This window comes from Scleropages formosus, chromosome 9, assembly GCF_900964775.1.
Source record: "Scleropages formosus chromosome 9, fSclFor1.1, whole genome shotgun sequence".
In the NCBI taxonomy this organism is placed as follows: domain Eukaryota; kingdom Metazoa; phylum Chordata; class Actinopteri; order Osteoglossiformes; family Osteoglossidae; genus Scleropages; species Scleropages formosus.
In genome coordinates, this window is record NC_041814.1 from 28,218,289 (window position 1) to 28,234,998 (window position 16,710).

A 16,710-nucleotide genomic window follows, 5' to 3' on the forward strand; every position below is an offset into this window, starting at 1 on the left:
TGCTAATCGCTGCTGCGCTTGCAGTCATCCTGCCGGTGCCAGGCTCAGTCTTCGGTTAAAGTACAGGTGTGGTGTGTGTTTATTAGGCAGGATTACGGTGTGTCACCGAAGGCCATATTTACGGCACAGTGTCCCCTGCCGATGGGATGGCAATCAGAGAGCAATATCAGCGCCGTCTGAAGCGGTCATCTGTGATGGATTCACGAGCCCCCTTAACTGTCCTGCCACGGGAGGGGGGTATTGATTAATGCGGCCTTGTCCTCTTGTCACCGAACGGACCGGCGTGCACCCGGCAATCTCGCTCAGTCAGTCGCGGACGGGCATCTGATGCAAGGGCCATTTCCTGCACGGCAAAATTTGTATTGCAAATATATCTCTTGGGCAGATTTATACACTGATATTTTGCATTTTATCTGATTTACAATCTGCGTGCGATTTGGAGGTCGGATGGAAACCAGTGCCGATGCAGCTTCGGCGCATATCAAACGTTGATATATGACATCATTACTTGGAGCCGGTTAAGGAACTACCCGATCGTGCCATTACCCAGTTTGGCGACCTATTAAATGGCAATTTTTTGTGCTCCCTTATCAGTTTTGTTATCGGCAAACATTTTAACCTGACGTTTACCGAAGCCGTTTGCTGTATCTTAAGGATCTTGCTTTCTGAGCATCCACGGGTCGAACTTGGAGAACTTTGGGAGGAAAAACAAAGTCTCTGGGAGAGGCCACCGAAGATGTGCCAGATTCTCTTTTGAAGTACAGTCATGTGCCACTTAACGACATTTCGCTTAACAAGTGACCACACATACGACAGTGGTTCTATAACATTATAACAGAGCTGAAAAATTCTTATCGACTAGCAACGTTGCAGCCGTCGTAACGTCGTAGCGCAACGTGTTACTCGCGTGTTCGTGGTGGTGCTGCTGCAAACAAACCTACTGCGCTGCCAGTCGTATAAAAGTATAGCACATACAATTATGTACAGAACATAATACTTGATAATGATTATAATAAACACCTATGTTCCTTCTTTATGTATTTACTATACTGTACTTTTTATCATTATTTTACAGTGTACTCTTTCTACTTATGAATAAAGTTTACTGTAAAACTATGCTGTGTTACACTGGCAACAACGTCATTAATCTCGTGTTTATCACATCTCTTGACTGCATTGAGGCTATACCATCTAGGTTTGTATATGTACGCTGTATGATCGAGGCTATACCATCTAGGTTTGCATAAGGACACTCTATGATGTTCACACAACGATGAAATCGCCTAACGATGCATTTTTCAGAATGTTTACCCGTCGTTAAGTGACACGTGTCTGTATAAATACTACAAATACAAATATAGTGTAGTGGTTAGCAATATTTATCCTCATTGTTCCAGTGAAATTACCCAGCTGTATCAATGGGTAAATAATTGTAACCTTAATAGTGTCAGTGGCTTTGGAGAAAACTGTCAGCTAAAAGAATAAATGTAATTAGGTGTATGTGCTCACAGTGCTGAGGAAGACCTGCAGCCAAAATGCATCCGTGGTTTAATTTCACCTGTGCCACGGGCCTATTATGCTTTGCTGCTGTTTTTTTTTTTTTTTTTTGAAAGATTCAGCACCAGTCACAGTAATGTCTTCCTGGACTTTTTGGTGAGCACTATTAATTTTGTTTTAATTTCACATCCTCTTTTGCAATTTTCTTTATTTAGTTTTTCACATTTTGTTATTTTCGTTTTTTTTTTCAACCTTTCATTTATAAGCAGTTGCATGGATTATAGAGGATTATATTCTTAGTCTTATAGTGAAATAAGTCTGGTTTTTGTGACCAAAAGGTGTTTAGGTGAGAAGTAGGTGGACTTGTGGGTATGGAACTTAAGTTGACGCCAAAGGTTTTGCGTTCAAATGTTGATAAGAGTATAATGTATGAGTCACTTAAATAAATATTCAGCTGAGTTAAGTCATAAACTATTTAAGCAGCTTGTGATTGCAGTTTCTTCTAAGGAAATGCGTATGATGGCAGTGCGCTCTGAAGAGGTCGACTTCAGTGACTGAACGTTTGCCATTGTTTGTTCGTCGAGCGCCAATGGGCAGGTTGCACCTTTGTTACATGGGAGTGCCTCAACCGCGGTTTTTGATGGACCGCGTGTGCAGAGTGACACCGACGTTGACCAATGACGGCACCGCTCGGTTGCATTTCAGTCGAACCGCCTTGCGTGACCCCGTCCACTTGTGGTTAGGTCAGATTCGCCACGCCATTATGTTGGAAGGTGGGGTTGGTGTGGCCAGGGAGTTGTTGTCTCTGGTTCAAAGTCAAGTTTATTTCTATTGCACATTTTCAAAGACAATGGTCATTCGAAGTGCTTTACGGAAAATAAAGTGCATAATAATAAAAGTACGCATAAGTAAAATTATAAATTAGGAATAAATATGAAAATTAAAGAATATGGTATAAAATACTATGGCATTTAAGAACAGACATTAAAAGTCCCAGTGATGTAATAAAAGTAAAAGAAATCAATTATGCAAAGCAGAAGAAAATAAAAATGTTTCCAGTAAGGAAACATTAGGGGCATTTTTAATTCACATTCAAAAAAGTCAGTTGACACCAACCGCAGAAGCCTACGGGTTTTGAGAAATATTTTTAATATTCACTGGATGGAGGTTCCAGGGTCTGGCAGCGTCTGGCAGCGTCATGACTAAATGCCTTTTCACCCAGCTTTGTTTCAACTCTGAACACCACTAGCTGACCAGTCCCTATCAATCTAAGAGATCCACACACACACACACACACACGCACACACACACACACAATCTGAAACCGCTTGTCCCAAGCAGGGTCACAGCAAACTGGAGCCTAACCCAGCAACACAGGGCGCAAGGCTGGAGGGGGAGGGGAAACACCCAGGACGGGACGCCAGTCCATCGCAAGGCACCCCAAGCAGGACTCGAACCCCAGACCCGCCAAAGAGCAGGATCCGGCCAGGCCCGCTGCACCACCGCGCCCCCCCCCCCCCCCCTCTAAGAGAGCTACCAGGCTTATATTCTTCAAACATATCAGTGATATAGTTTTGGGATAAAGCATTTAGCTATTTGTAAACAATAAGCCATACTTTGAAGTCAGTTCTGTAGGAGACAGGGAGCCCATGTAGGGATCTAGGAACTGCAGTAATGTGCCCTCTCCTCTTGGTATTTCTCAAGATTCTGGCAGCAGCAGAAAAGTGTCCTGATCTTTGCGGTTAGAAAGGCTTCCGCAGTTTACGTGACGATCTGAATTTTTCCTCATTTTGCATCAAAACATCACCGAATATCTGACAGCAGTTCAACAGGATATTCTTTGCGTGTTTTGGAACAGGGAATAATCTTTTGCAGATGCAGAACACATTAAGGCTCATTTATCCCGTTGACTCTGATATCCCGATCATCTGTGTTGCTGCTTTCCTTGGTGTCACAGAGATTTGTTGTGTTGCTCGTGGCAGTTTTGTTGGCGAAAGCGACGTTACAGACCCCCCCCCCCGGGGGACATTCGCTTTGTCTTTTCCCCACCCTCTCTGGAGACAAACTGCGCGGAAGTACAAACAGAGAACATGCTGTCTTCGGCAGCAGCCTGTGGAGCACGAATCAGACAGATTGAGCTCATTTGTGAATGGAAAGCTAATTTGCAATTGGGAATACTGTCTCCATTCAGACCAACTGCTGCTTTCTGCCACGCCCGAATGATGTATTTTAATATGTCAAATGATGTCTTGCGAAGAAGCCATGTGACATCGCTGATTTCTCCGGCAGCGCTTTGTGCTGCTGCATGGAAATCATAATAACGTGCAGATCTGCTATTTGCGAGAGCGAAACAAGTGAATCAGAAAAAAAGAGTGGAGCGTGAACCCGCACCCACATTCTTCTCTAGGTATTTAGTTTGAGACCCCTGACCTGCCTGATTAGAATGAGCTTTGCAAACCTACATCCTGGCCATCTAGGCTCGATTGGAAAAATTTGGCTCCGAGGCTCCGCCCATCTTATCTGATAGCTCCTCCTTCCCGTTCTAAAGACCCCGCCTCCTGATCCAGCAATTCCACCTCCAGCAGAACCAGGAAGATGGAAAGCACTAACGACAGGAATAGAGCACACAACAATAGAGCCATTACTGAATTGCTGGGGCGCCTGCCTTTTGGAACTGTCCTTTCTTTTTCTTTTTGGCTGCTCCTCTTCCTCTTGGCTTGTGTATGTGTGTGACCGTGTGTGCGTGCGTGTGTATGTGCGGGGCCTCCAGGTTGAAATCCTCCGCTCAAAGCACAGCCTGCCTCCAAAGTGGTTTGGCCCCATGACCGAGTTATGCATCGGCACAAATTTCATGTATCCATGAGGCACCGGAATTTGTAGTCTGAGTCCATAATTTGGATTCCTTGTGTAGTGTATTGATTTCAGCATGATTGTAGAGTCGGAAATGATATGGGAATTATGCTGAAAGTGTCCAGCTGTTTTGTGGTTTAAATATCAAACAGATCAAGGGCCCTGAGAACTCCAGTACTCGACTTGTAGGTAAAATAACCTCACTCTTTACCAGCGTATCCAGGAGTAGTCCAGGATCTTCCTTGTAGGCGCAGCACTTGTCCTTGGCTCTGAGTGATATCGGAGAGTAAAGACAATCTTCCTTTGTTTTCCTTCTCTCCTCATGTATACGACTAACCACCTGTGGAGTCTTTCTGCACCTTGGCGATGGGTCGCCCATCTATAACTCTGGGCTGACAGATGTTTATTTCATGTTTTGCAAAGACAGAAAATTTAGCATGGATGTCACTCCCTGCATACCCCCCTGTTTTTCATTTGACATTGGTTAATCTGTTCTCTCATTTCGGAGGGACTCTGATACAGCTAAGTCTGACCATGGACAGATGGGGGTTTTTTTGTAAAATGGTCTTAAGCCCTAAAGCTACGGCTCCAATTACCACCCTGCCACTGCATGTCCGCAGATGTAGAGCACGGGAAAGCTTCATCACCAGTTTTATGCATCGGCCATTTAGACCCACTGCATTTACATTTACATTTGCGTTATAGAGATGGGGCACTACCGAACCCAGAGCTTGCATAAATCTTCCCGTTAAGGAAAACTTCCTTTTAACTGCATGCACTCTATGGTAGATGCTATTATCCAAATGGGATGGCTGCTGGCGTTATGGTTGGTGCAGCTTTGGTTGCAAAGGTTGCCGGTTCAATACCCCACTCCAGCTGTAGTGCCTTTGTGCAAGGTGCTTGCCCTGCGATTGTTCCAGTACCTTCACCTGGCTGTGTGCCTGGTTGCCTAGCGGTGGCACTGGCATCCCGTCCACAATGTGCCCCATCCCTTCAGCCTTGCTCCCAATGTCTCCGGGATAGGCTCCGGCTTGCCGTGACCCCACTCGGGACAAGTGGCTCTTGAAATGGGGCGGTTGGTTGTTATCCAGGTTAATTTCCCAAGAAGATATGTTGGATTAGGTTAGTCTGCACAGTTAGATGTTGGATGATTAAGATTTTTTTTCATTTGAAACTTCCGTAAGTCAAGCGTTAATCTTTCTTGTTGGGGAGGAAACCTATAGTGTCCTGTCTGGAGAACTTGGCTCTGTTGGAGTCAATGTCTTACACAGATGTGCCTTTGTGAGAGGGTAGAGAGCGAGCGTTGGCAAGGAGGCAGCTTGGCATGGTTGATGGTGGAGGCTTCTCCTGCCAAAGCTGTGCCTGCTCGCAAAACAAACCTCTGAGGATGAGAAAGATATTGAGGGGAGTGACTCCAAAGGATCACATTGGTCCAACTGCACGTTTTTCACGGGCATGAGGAAGGTACAAAGGAGATGGTCATGATAAAAATTTGTGTGCATTTGTCTTCTTATATGTGATTACTTCCTTTTGGATTCAGTCCGATTAAGTAATGAGCTGATATGGCCTCCAATAGAATTTGCGTGCTGTGTTCTGTTTGTAAATGCTTTAGCAGGGCTTGCAATTTGTCATGTCAGTCAGACTCATTATGGTTTCTTTTGATCCGACTCCAAGGGAGGAGAGGAGAGGAGGGAGAGAGGTAGACAGAAATCAGGAGATGGAAATAAGAGCATTATAAAGTAAGATAGAGAGAGGCATATTAGAGGCAGAAGATCCCCCACCCCCAACTCCAGTCCATCAGCAGGCTGTCGGTTTCCTAATGTACCTCCGGTTACGTTTCAGGTGGTAGGTCAAATGCAGAAACCCCCAAGGCAAAATGGTCATGGCAGGAAGACCACATTCACAAGGGGTTTATTCCACATTTGCAGAAGAGGAGCGTGTCCCCACATTACCCTCTCGCAGGCTTTCATCCAACACTGAAGACCCCTAACTCAGCTCTGACAATCAAGTTCATTTTTGAAGCTCATCTCTCCGGGAGGCTGAACTCCAGGGCAGGGAAAGTCAGACATTCCTTTAACTCTATAACAGTGGTGCTGCAAACGCACCGCGGCACAAAAACAAAAACAAGTTAGTGGTTCTTCCTTTGAAATATACACCTCAGAGTCTTGGCAGGTACTGCCGCTCTATCTCTTTCAAGATGTCACTGTGCGAGTGTTCATTCGTTACGTGGCAATCTCAGATCTGGCCTCTTCCGCGGGTCATTTGTGGTTCCAGTGATACCAGAGTAGGCTGTCATTGTGGAAACGGCTGGGGTGGTTCCTTCAACCTTAAAAGACTTTTGCAAGTTCTTCAGAAGGATATCTCCCTTTAAAGGCGCAAAGGTGGGCGTGTGGTTGACGGCAGCCTCTACGGTAACGAAAACCACTGCGGTCCGACTGTGAAAACAAGGTGCGCTTGTTTTTCAGCTGTTTTTGGTGTGTGGCTGTAATGTGAAAAATCTTATTGTCTTAACAATGCTCGTACCCAAGGGTCACCTCCTTAAAGTGCAGCAGAACAGGAGTCTGGGTGATTGACAGGTGTCCATGGGGTTTCCGTGATGTTCGTGTTTGACTGACCTTTTTAACCAGACTGAGGTGGGACAATCTGGGCTAGAAAGCCGAATATGACAATAAGGTTGTGACGTAGTAAACAGCCCCAGCAAGATGTCATCATGGCATTGCAAGTTTGAGCAGCAATAAAGGGTGAATGTGTAAAGAAACAAAGAGCAGTACAGCATATTATTGCCTGAGCAAACATGGGGTAAAAAAATCCAACGAGTGGGAGGGTTGCGGAGGCAAAGGTCGGAGAGCATTCAAAGTTTGCACGGCAGAATCCCTGGACCTTCCAACACTCGGAAAACCTTCCTGTGTGGAAGAACGTTTTCCCAGCAGGAAGCAGGAAACCGGAGGAGTAGATCACGAGGTGGAGTGTAGATGGAGCTGGTTATGCGAGCAGCTCAAAGTTGTCATCAGTGTCCCAGCCTCCAAAACACACAGGCCGACTGTGAGCAAAATCACATTTCATGCACGGTTTTAAATTGGTCTTTTTATTTATGTACTTATTGATGTACTAAATCAGCACAGTGGCACAGTGAGTAGCACCGCTGTCTCATAGTGACTGGGTGGTGTGAGAGGGCATGGGTTCAATCCCCACTCAGTCTGTGTGGAGTTTGCATGTTCTCCCTGGGTTTCCTCTGGGTGCTCTGGTTTCCTCCCACATTCCAAAGACATGCTGTTCAGGTTCCCCCATAGTGTGTGAGTGACAGAGAGAGAGAGTGTGTGTGTGTGTGTGTTCCACTGATGTATGGATGAGTGACCCATCGTAAGTAGTGTATCTAGCAGTGTGAGTCACCGTGGTGAATAAGGTGTGTGGGCTGATAGTAACACTACACTGAGTTCATTGGAAGTTACTTTGGAGAAAAGTGTCTGTTAAATAAATAAATGTAAATGGGCAGCATGTTTTCTCACAGGCCACCTCAAAGCCTGATGTCAGGTTATTCTTAAAATGCTTTTATTGTGAGGGGAAAAAAGCCTTGACTTTTATTAAATGTGGGAGCTGATTATGTCAAGCTTATATAGTTTCCAGACGATAATGGACAAGCTTCCAAGATTTTCAGATCTGTAGCTTAGTTGTTTTTCACAAGAATGTATAATTAAGAGGGTCAAAAATCTGTCTCCCTTTGGCTTCAAGGTAGCTCCCATTCCACACACCACATGTCATTTAAAGTGTGTATTTATCGCTTCTCAGCATTCTTTTTTCTTTTAATTTATGTTGTCATGATGCTGCAGTCCTTGCTTGGGATCATAAACAAGAATGCATCACTGCAATTATTGTGGTTGAAATGTAATTCCAGATACCAGCTGCAAAGAAAAAAATGATTTTAAACATTAAACCACATACAACAGCACCAGTGTGCTGCAGGTTCTACTGGGAATGTCACCTGCTCTATTTAATCAAAATTAATGATGCACATGTCAATGAGAGAAGTACTTCTTGGAAAAAAACATGTGACCAATATGTGAAGTGTGTGAGAAAGATGAGGGAATCAAAATCTCTTGTCTGATTTTTACAGTTTAATTCTACACATACAACTTCACTTAATTCTGCAAGGGATCTTTAAAGATATAATGCATAAGAATGCATTTGGACATAAAACAGTACCCTATGACAAGCAACCAGGAATGCCAAATAAGTATCAGATAAGTCAAACAGGTACAATAATAAGTATTGTGTATTGATTTAAGCCCTGCACACATTTAAAAATGAAAGTAAGCCTTGGACTATTTGAATTGCAGAGTATGCCTTTTGGCCTGAACGATGCACCCATATCACATCGCAGCAGAGATTGGACTTGTCCTCTGATCCCTGACAGTGAGAGATGAGCTGGAGATTCACTCCTCCTTGTGAAAGTCTTAATGAGGCAAAACACACTGTGGGACCCTGTCCAACAACCAATTAGCAATGAAGGAAGACCTACAGCTACATGGCCTTTGCTAAAATATCACTCATCCAGATACTAATGGATCATTCTTACATGGAGACAGTGGGAGAAAACTATAGTGAGCTCAGTTTTTATCAATTTATGTCACTGAACAGAGCACTTAAAAAGATTAATATACAGTCAAACATTTTATATTTATACATTTTGGTGACACTTTTTTCCAAAGCGACTTAAAATATTAAGGTATCTACTATTTTTTACCCCGCTGCACAACTGTATGAAGTGTTAACAAACTTAAAGAAACTGGGGTCCTGGACCCTTCAAGGCAGGACACAAGGGCAAACTAAATCATACTCAGGAAACCAAGAGCAGTATTTGCATTAAGTTAACATTTCTCTCAAAAGTCACTCATAATGTTAAGGTCACAGCTTTTACAAGCTTACAATTATTTACCCATTTATACAACTGGGTAATGTTACTGAAGCAATTCAGGGTAAGTTCCTTGCTCAAGGATACTACAACCAGAGGTAGGGATCAAATGTGTGACCTTCAAATCCCCAGACAGCAGTACAAACCACTACGCTACCAGAAACATCCATTTGTTACGCCAAAAAGGACTTTCAGTCATTGACCAACCATCGGGAGTTCTCCGACTTCCCCTCACCATACTGCCGCCGTAGCTTCTCAGACCAGTTGCTTACAGGTCCTTGTTGATCAGTCCTCAAGTGGTAGCAGCTGGTAGTCATTAATTTGGCTCAGCCCTGTCTATCATGCACACTTTGCGTGTTGAGTGCATTTCGTTGTACGGTCAGGTGCGTTTGAGCTTGTGTTTGTTCCACCGCCCCCCCCAGTAAGCTGTTCTATTGACTTAATTTTTTCAATTATAAAGGATTATGCAAACAACTAGACTTGATCTAAGTAAATGTGCCGAACAGAACCGCAACTTCTTTTTTCAAAGCCTCTGGAGTCAGTCTACGCGCAGCCTTTAGATAAACCAATGCAGTATTTCGGCTTGTGTTCAGTAGAACTCGACAGCAATTTTGGGTGCAGAAAACTGTAGAAAAAGTTAGATGTTCTTTCATAAATAACTAACAGGCCAAACATGGTGACAACACTGGTGACAAAAAGCTGTCTGTTTTCACAAAAAGAAATAGTAGTTGGTTGCTCTTAAGGATATTCTTGTGGAAGAAAAAAAATGCATACTCATTGTCAGATGCTTCTTGGAGCATTTTTGGTGTTTGTCTATGGCCAATCTCCTATCGGTGTCTGACTTGCGAACATCAGCTGCTGCAAAACCGTCTTCCTATTTTTTGTTATTAAGGCAAATGGGATGTGATCCATGATGGGGTTTGAAATAGAATTTCTGATGCTGCAGAACTGTACTGGTCCCACTTTCATTAAAGCCAGGTGTTCGTTTACATTTATTCATTTATCAGACGCTTTTCTCCAAAGCCACTTCCAATGAACTCTGTGTAGTGTTATGAGCCCACACACCTTATTCACCACGGTGACTTACACTGCTAGATACAATACTTACACTGGGTCACTCATCCATACATCAGTGGAACACACACACACTCTCTCTGTCACTCACACACAATAGGTGAACCTGAACAGCATGTCTTTGGAGTGTGGGAGGAAACCAGATCACCCAGAGGAAACCTACACAGACACAGAGAGAACGTGCAAACCGCACACAGACTGAGCAGGTATCTAACCCATGTTCTCTCACATCACCCACGTGCTGTGAGACAGCAGTGCTACTCATTGTGCCACCATGTGATGTTTAGTGATGGGTTTTGATGTTGAATGCCTGGTCTCTGTAAAATTAAGATTATTATTATCATTAACGATCACTTTCCCTATATTTTTAAATTGCTCATTTCTAAGCCTTTATCCAAAGTGAATTTCTTTATTTGCAGATGTGTTTCAGATTCTTATGTTACCCATGTGTACAGGAACAAAGTGTATTGAACCTCAGAAAATTAAATTGACTTCCACAACGAAGGGTTGGGCTTCCACACAAGCATGGGGGCTCATGGTTGCTGCCTCGGCTGCATGGTATACGATCTGTCTGATCCCTGATCCCCTGGGAGAACAGGTGTCACCCACGCTATCGGCTGCTCGCCTTTAAACATTAGACGTCCCACCTCCAGCGTTCCTTCGGGCGTGCCTCGCAGGCTTGGCTCGTGGCTGTCTATGTGGGCTGGAGGCAGGCAGCTTGACACTTGTCAATGCCCCCCATGAAATTGCTTGGTGCCCAGTTTGGCAGGCTGCAAACTTCCAGTGTGCTGTGAGAGGGCAGCAAAAACCTGCGGCTCACTTAAATAGCAGTTGGCTCTTGAGATGGATGGATGAGGAGAACGCTCTTAGCGTGGACGCCTCGCAGCCTAACTTCTCAAAGTGTGTCATTTTGGAATTTGAAGACCGAAGGGTCCCCGTGGCCTTTGGGGCGGGAATAATGGAGCAGCTGGTCAACGGAAGCATGTGCAGCCTGGGCAGCCGCCTTGCGGAAGGTAAGACTGCGTGAAGTGAAGCCCGCGGAGCTGTGTGTGTTGGGCAGTGAAGGCAAGCGTGCGTTTGCTCTTTGCTTCTGCACCCAGCAACTGGACGAGGAGCCCCAGCATGCCTGTCTGTTAAAAATAGGCACCGACACCCTTCTGCCGTCCTGCCAGGGAGTTCAGCTTATCTCGTGGTTTGGTTCTCTTTGTCTGGAAACGCTGGGGTCCGGAGAGCCTTGAATTTCTCCATCCGCTGCCTCGTACGTTCGAGGCCCAACGGCAACGCGAGGTTTGCCTTTTCAGTCCGGCCAGCCCCGTTTTTAAGGGAGAGAAATTCCTGCGGTTCGCAAAGCCTTGTAATCCCCTCGCCGTCGGCTAGTCACTTGGAATCCTTGTATCCCAGCTTATCCTCTTCTTCTGTCAGCAACTTACAAACCGTGCCCTATTCTATGGTAGACGAGGACCTGAAAACAGGGAAAGGAGAACTTCCAACACTTGCTTTCCTTTCTCGTTTCCCACGTTTGCGGTTCTTCCTCATCACCTCACACCCTTATGCGATGCGAAGGATTTGGTCGAACGGTCATTTGCAACACCATCGTTGCGTGTGTTGGCTGTGGAGTTTCCTCCTGGGAGAGCTTCCGCATGTTACGCATCCAACAGTGTGTCAATACGCAGCGTTCACCTTTATTCACCGCGGTACGACAGATACACATGCAATACTAATCCAGACCTCGGATCATGTGTCTGTACCTTTCTCTCCTGGGAAGGATTTGTTGTACTCCATTTCAGGAAAAAACAACAATAATTCCCTTTAATGTATTCGTTTCACCTGTAAGTCTCACTGTAGATCTACCCTTTCAACCTCTTTTTTTTTGCGATGACTGGACCTCAAATGCAGGACATCAGAGACAAATATCTTGTATCTGTAATATCTATAATATCTCTTGTTATATATTTTTACAGTATATATACAGTATATGCTGTATATATTATAAAAGTATATATATGTATACAGTATGTATAATAATTAATGAGGATCATAGAGAATATTGGTGGTCTTCGTAGCTCGGGTAGATGGTTGAGGTGTTCGGTTGTTCGCCAAGCTCGACGAACAACCGAACACCTTATAATAATTAAGAAAATAACAATCTGTATGTATTATACAGTAAATATATATATATATAATTGTATCTGTAATAACTTTAACACTGTAAGTTGCTTTGGAGAAAAGCATCAGCTAAATGAGTAAATGTAATGTAAATATATTTTGCATGTTTTTATTTTTAGCCATGTTCCACGCGTTTCATTTTGCTGCTCTTGGCACGCCTGTCGAAGGTGAAGCGAGTCTAACGCCAGGCGAACGGAAGCGATCCGTCCTTATATATTTAGAAAAGTATGCGCCCTTGGTAAATCCTCGGAGGAAGTTCTCGAAATCTCCGCCTGCAACTCGAGACATTTCATCCGCACGAGCAGAAGATGAGTGGAGCTCCTCTCGTCACTTCTGTGCTGTTCTCACCTATAGGCCTCATATACATTTATGAATTCACTTTTCAAACCGTACTTTGAGGTACAATAATAGCGGTTGAGGACTTGGGCTTGTAAACTGGTTGTTTTGGGTTCGGTTCCTTTGAGAAACCCACTTACCTTGAATTGCTCCTGCGGAAAATACGCGGCTGCAGAAGTCGACGTCTCTGTAAGTCACTTTGGATGAAAGTGTCGGCGAAGCAAAATAATAATGAAATATTTATACCCCATGGCTGCGCAGCGTGATTCAGAAGAGATCGTGTTGGGAGTTTTGTTTGTTTAGAATTACAAATGGACCTCTGCGGAAGCAGCGTTCTCGTTTCTGCTTGCCGCTTTCGGTTCGCTTTAACCTGCCCTGCTCGCAGCCTCTTGGCTCCGTGCCCACAGGTAACTTTACCTTTCTCAAAGTAAAAACAGAAAGTCGTACACAGAAGCGCCAGCATATGAACACATATTTTGCACCCCCCCCACAAAAAAAAAAAAAAAAAAAAATCCAGTGTTTATTTTTTGAGGTGTGTGTTATGTCAGAGTGAAGTCGGCGATCTTAATGTGGTTCGGCAAGTTTTCAGATATATCCTAAACGCTGGTAAGAGTGCAGACAGGGGCAAAGAGGCACAAAGGCGATATTTCTGTATTCTTACATATGATCGCAGAGTTGACAGCAACTCTAATAAAATAGAACACATGCAAAGAACTTTGCTTGGTCTCCTCTAAGTTAAAAACGTGTAAACTGAATATACTGAATATAAACTACTGCGCTGAATACATTACTTTTTATCCAACCTCGGACGAATACTTTTGCTATGCTAATGTGAAGCATCCTGCATGTCTCCAGACAAAGCATTACTAACAAAATTCTGTGCATAAAACATTCTGAAATGGGTAAACATTTTTTATCAGGAGCACTGTTCCAAATCATTATTGGCCTCTGAAGGAATATTCACAAAAAATTAATGTTATTTGTCCATTTATTATTATTGGCTATATAACAGAGGCAGCGGGTGTGACAGTTGTGCAGAGCTATTGTCTTAAAAATAAAGGAGTGCGATATGAATGGAGTTTAATTTAAATAATTGTCTACATATCCATTTATTCATTTACTGTAGAAGATATTTTCCTCCAAAGGGACATATTTCGCAATAATAATAATGATACTACTAATACTACTACTACTAATAGCAATAATAATGATTATTAGCATCGTTAATGATTTATTTTCTAATTAATAATTTATAATAAATTAATAATACAATTATTATTACACATTTTTATTATAAATTATACTTTATATGTGTTTCTATGTTATTTTTGTTACATATGTTTTTCTATATTTCTGTACTTATTATTTTTACAATAAATTAATAATATAATAATGATTATATATTTATGTATTACTGTTATTATCATTTTCACAATACAATATGGCATTCAGAGTTCTCTTGCAACATCATTCAATATCAGAGCTCCCTGTCCAGTTCTATCTTAAAAATCAGTCCAAATATTAATGAATCTGACATCAGTTAAATATAAATACATTTAAAGGAGTACTTACAGCCTTACGTGATTTGGTTTTTATCATACAATTAGTTTTTTGCAACACAGAGCAATATTGACATGAAAACAGAGACATATCAAAGGCACTGCGTTGCCAGTGTGTTTTTTTAACACCTACCTGCAAACTCTTTTCATCTGACACTCATTGAAGTAGAAGATTTTTTGTATTCTGGAAGCAGGTTTTTAATTCTAGGCAACTATTCATAAGCACACCCTCTCCCTTCAAGGGTACTGGCATTCCTTTCAGGGAGAAAAAGGTGGGTAATAGTGTAATGGTTAGCGCTGTGCTCTTTCAACCTGAAGGTTATTGGTTTGAATCTCACCTCCAGCTGTAGTACCCCTAAGCAAGGTAATTACACTTGAATGCTCCTGCAAAATTACCCCCCTCTACAAATAGGTAAATAGCAGTGGGTCAGTTTGGAGAATAGAGATGCTGTAGTTATGGGGGCTACATTGAAAATGTCACTTCCAAATGTGTGAACATACTGTCCTTTGGCTGACAGTGGAAATGTATGCTGGTGAAGCTCTCTTTCAGGCAATAGTGAAGAAAGATGTTTGGAAAATTTAAATTAATTTCTTTGCATTGACATTTACTGAGTGATTCCAAGGTTCCCTGGGGGCAGAAAGCATGACTGCCGCGTTGGGTAAATATTTTCACAGAATAAATTAAATTCACACCACGTCCAAAACGTGGCTTCTGCTGAAAAGCGTTCAACGGCGGCTTCTGTAAGTCGGTCCTGGGCGTCTGCCTGAAAGAGCTCTGCTGTCTTCGCCTTTTGCTGAGAAGTTAAAATAATGAACGAAGAAACGCAGAATACGCAGTGCAGACTGTCGAGTCAGAGCAATGCTCACGTTCGCTTTGTCTGCGTGTCCTCTGTGGTACCGCAAACCGTTTTTCGAAAGTATGTGATTAATAGTTGGATGATGACAATTTTACTATTATTATTATTATTATGCAATATGGTATTCAGCACAGTGGCACAGCAAGTAGTGCTGCTGTCTCACAGTACCTGGGTGGTGAGAAAGGATGTGGGTTCGATCCCCATTCGGTCTGTGTAGAGTTTGCATGCTCTCCCACGTATGCCTGGGCTTCCTCCAGATGCTCTGGTTTCCTCCCATACTGCAAAAACATGCTCTTCAGGTTCACCTATTGTGTGTGAGTGACAGAGAGAGAGTGTGTGTGTTCCACTGATGTATGGATGAATGACCCAGCGTAGGTAGTGTATCTAGCAGTGTAAGTTACCTTGGTGAATAAGGTGTGTGGGTTGAAAACACTGCATAGAGTTCACAGGAAGTCACTATAGAGAAAAGTGTCTGCTAAATAAATAAATAAATAAATGATGAAGCTGGTGTGCAAAGGCTCTCACTCATCCATCCCAAAGCTGCTGAGCAATGAGCTGAAACCACAGCGAGGGCCTTTTAATGAATGGCTGGCACCTTGCTCTCATGTCCTGAACTTCATTATGTTTTCTCAGAATGAAACACAGCAAGCAAACAAACAAACAAACAAACAAAGGCTGTGTGAAAGAGAGCTGCTCACTGTTGAGAAGAAAACCGCAGGCAGAAGCCTGCAGGGCACTCCTCCTCTCAGTGAAACAGTATTTCACTGAAAGGAGGAAGTAAACTTGCAGTTAAATAAAAAAAAAACATGCAAAATACTAATTTTCGGTGAAAAAAACTGGATTTCATACAGATCTGTTGAGAAAGACGTTAGATGTTAAAGCAAAGGATTTGAACCTGCAACCTTTAGGTGCCAAACCTGTTGTCGAACCTAAGGCCGCAGTATTATCTACTAGTGATGGGCTTCAGGGAGTCAGCTATGTTTCCTCCTCCCTTCTGCAGAGCAACCCAAGGGCAACCTGAGGGCGACCTCCCCGGAGGATGCTGAGCCTCTCGTGCGGAAACCCGCCGCAGCCAACGGGAGCAGCCGCTTGGACCCCAAGTCCCCCCGGAACGCACCCAGGAGACACACGGTGGGAGGGCCTCGCACTTCCCAGGAGATCCTGGCCATGCAGCCGTCCGACATGGACCGGAAGCGCGAAGCCTTCCTGGAGCACCTGAAGCAGAAGTACCCCCACCACGCCTCCGCCATCATGGGCCACCAGGAGCGGCTCCGTGAGCAGGTAGGACCAGCTTTCGAGTTGGTCTCCGTGGTAACCAGCCCCACGACGCCTCTCGCGTCGAAGCCCCGAAGTGCCACTTCTCCACTCTGCCTCCAGCAGGGGTCCGCACCAGCTGTTCCAGCTGTGGCTCCGCCCACATCACAGCAAATAGACCCGCTGTTGGGGCGGGCAGTTCGATTTC

At 43.7% G+C, this 16,710-nt stretch overlaps 1 protein-coding gene across 8 annotated transcripts in view; it reads left to right on the forward strand.

The window, feature by feature from the left end:
- Positions 1-16,710, forward strand: part of kiaa1217 (KIAA1217 ortholog) — a 123,629-nt gene that overhangs the window by 43,755 nt on the left and 63,164 nt on the right. For all 8 annotated transcript variants that reach the window (XM_029255119.1, XM_029255118.1, XM_029255110.1 and 5 more), the window contains exon 2: positions 16,249-16,529. In XM_029255119.1, coding sequence (XP_029110952.1) covers positions 16,249-16,529 — 281 coding nt within the window. The remainder of the gene's footprint in view (positions 1-16,248; positions 16,530-16,710) is intronic.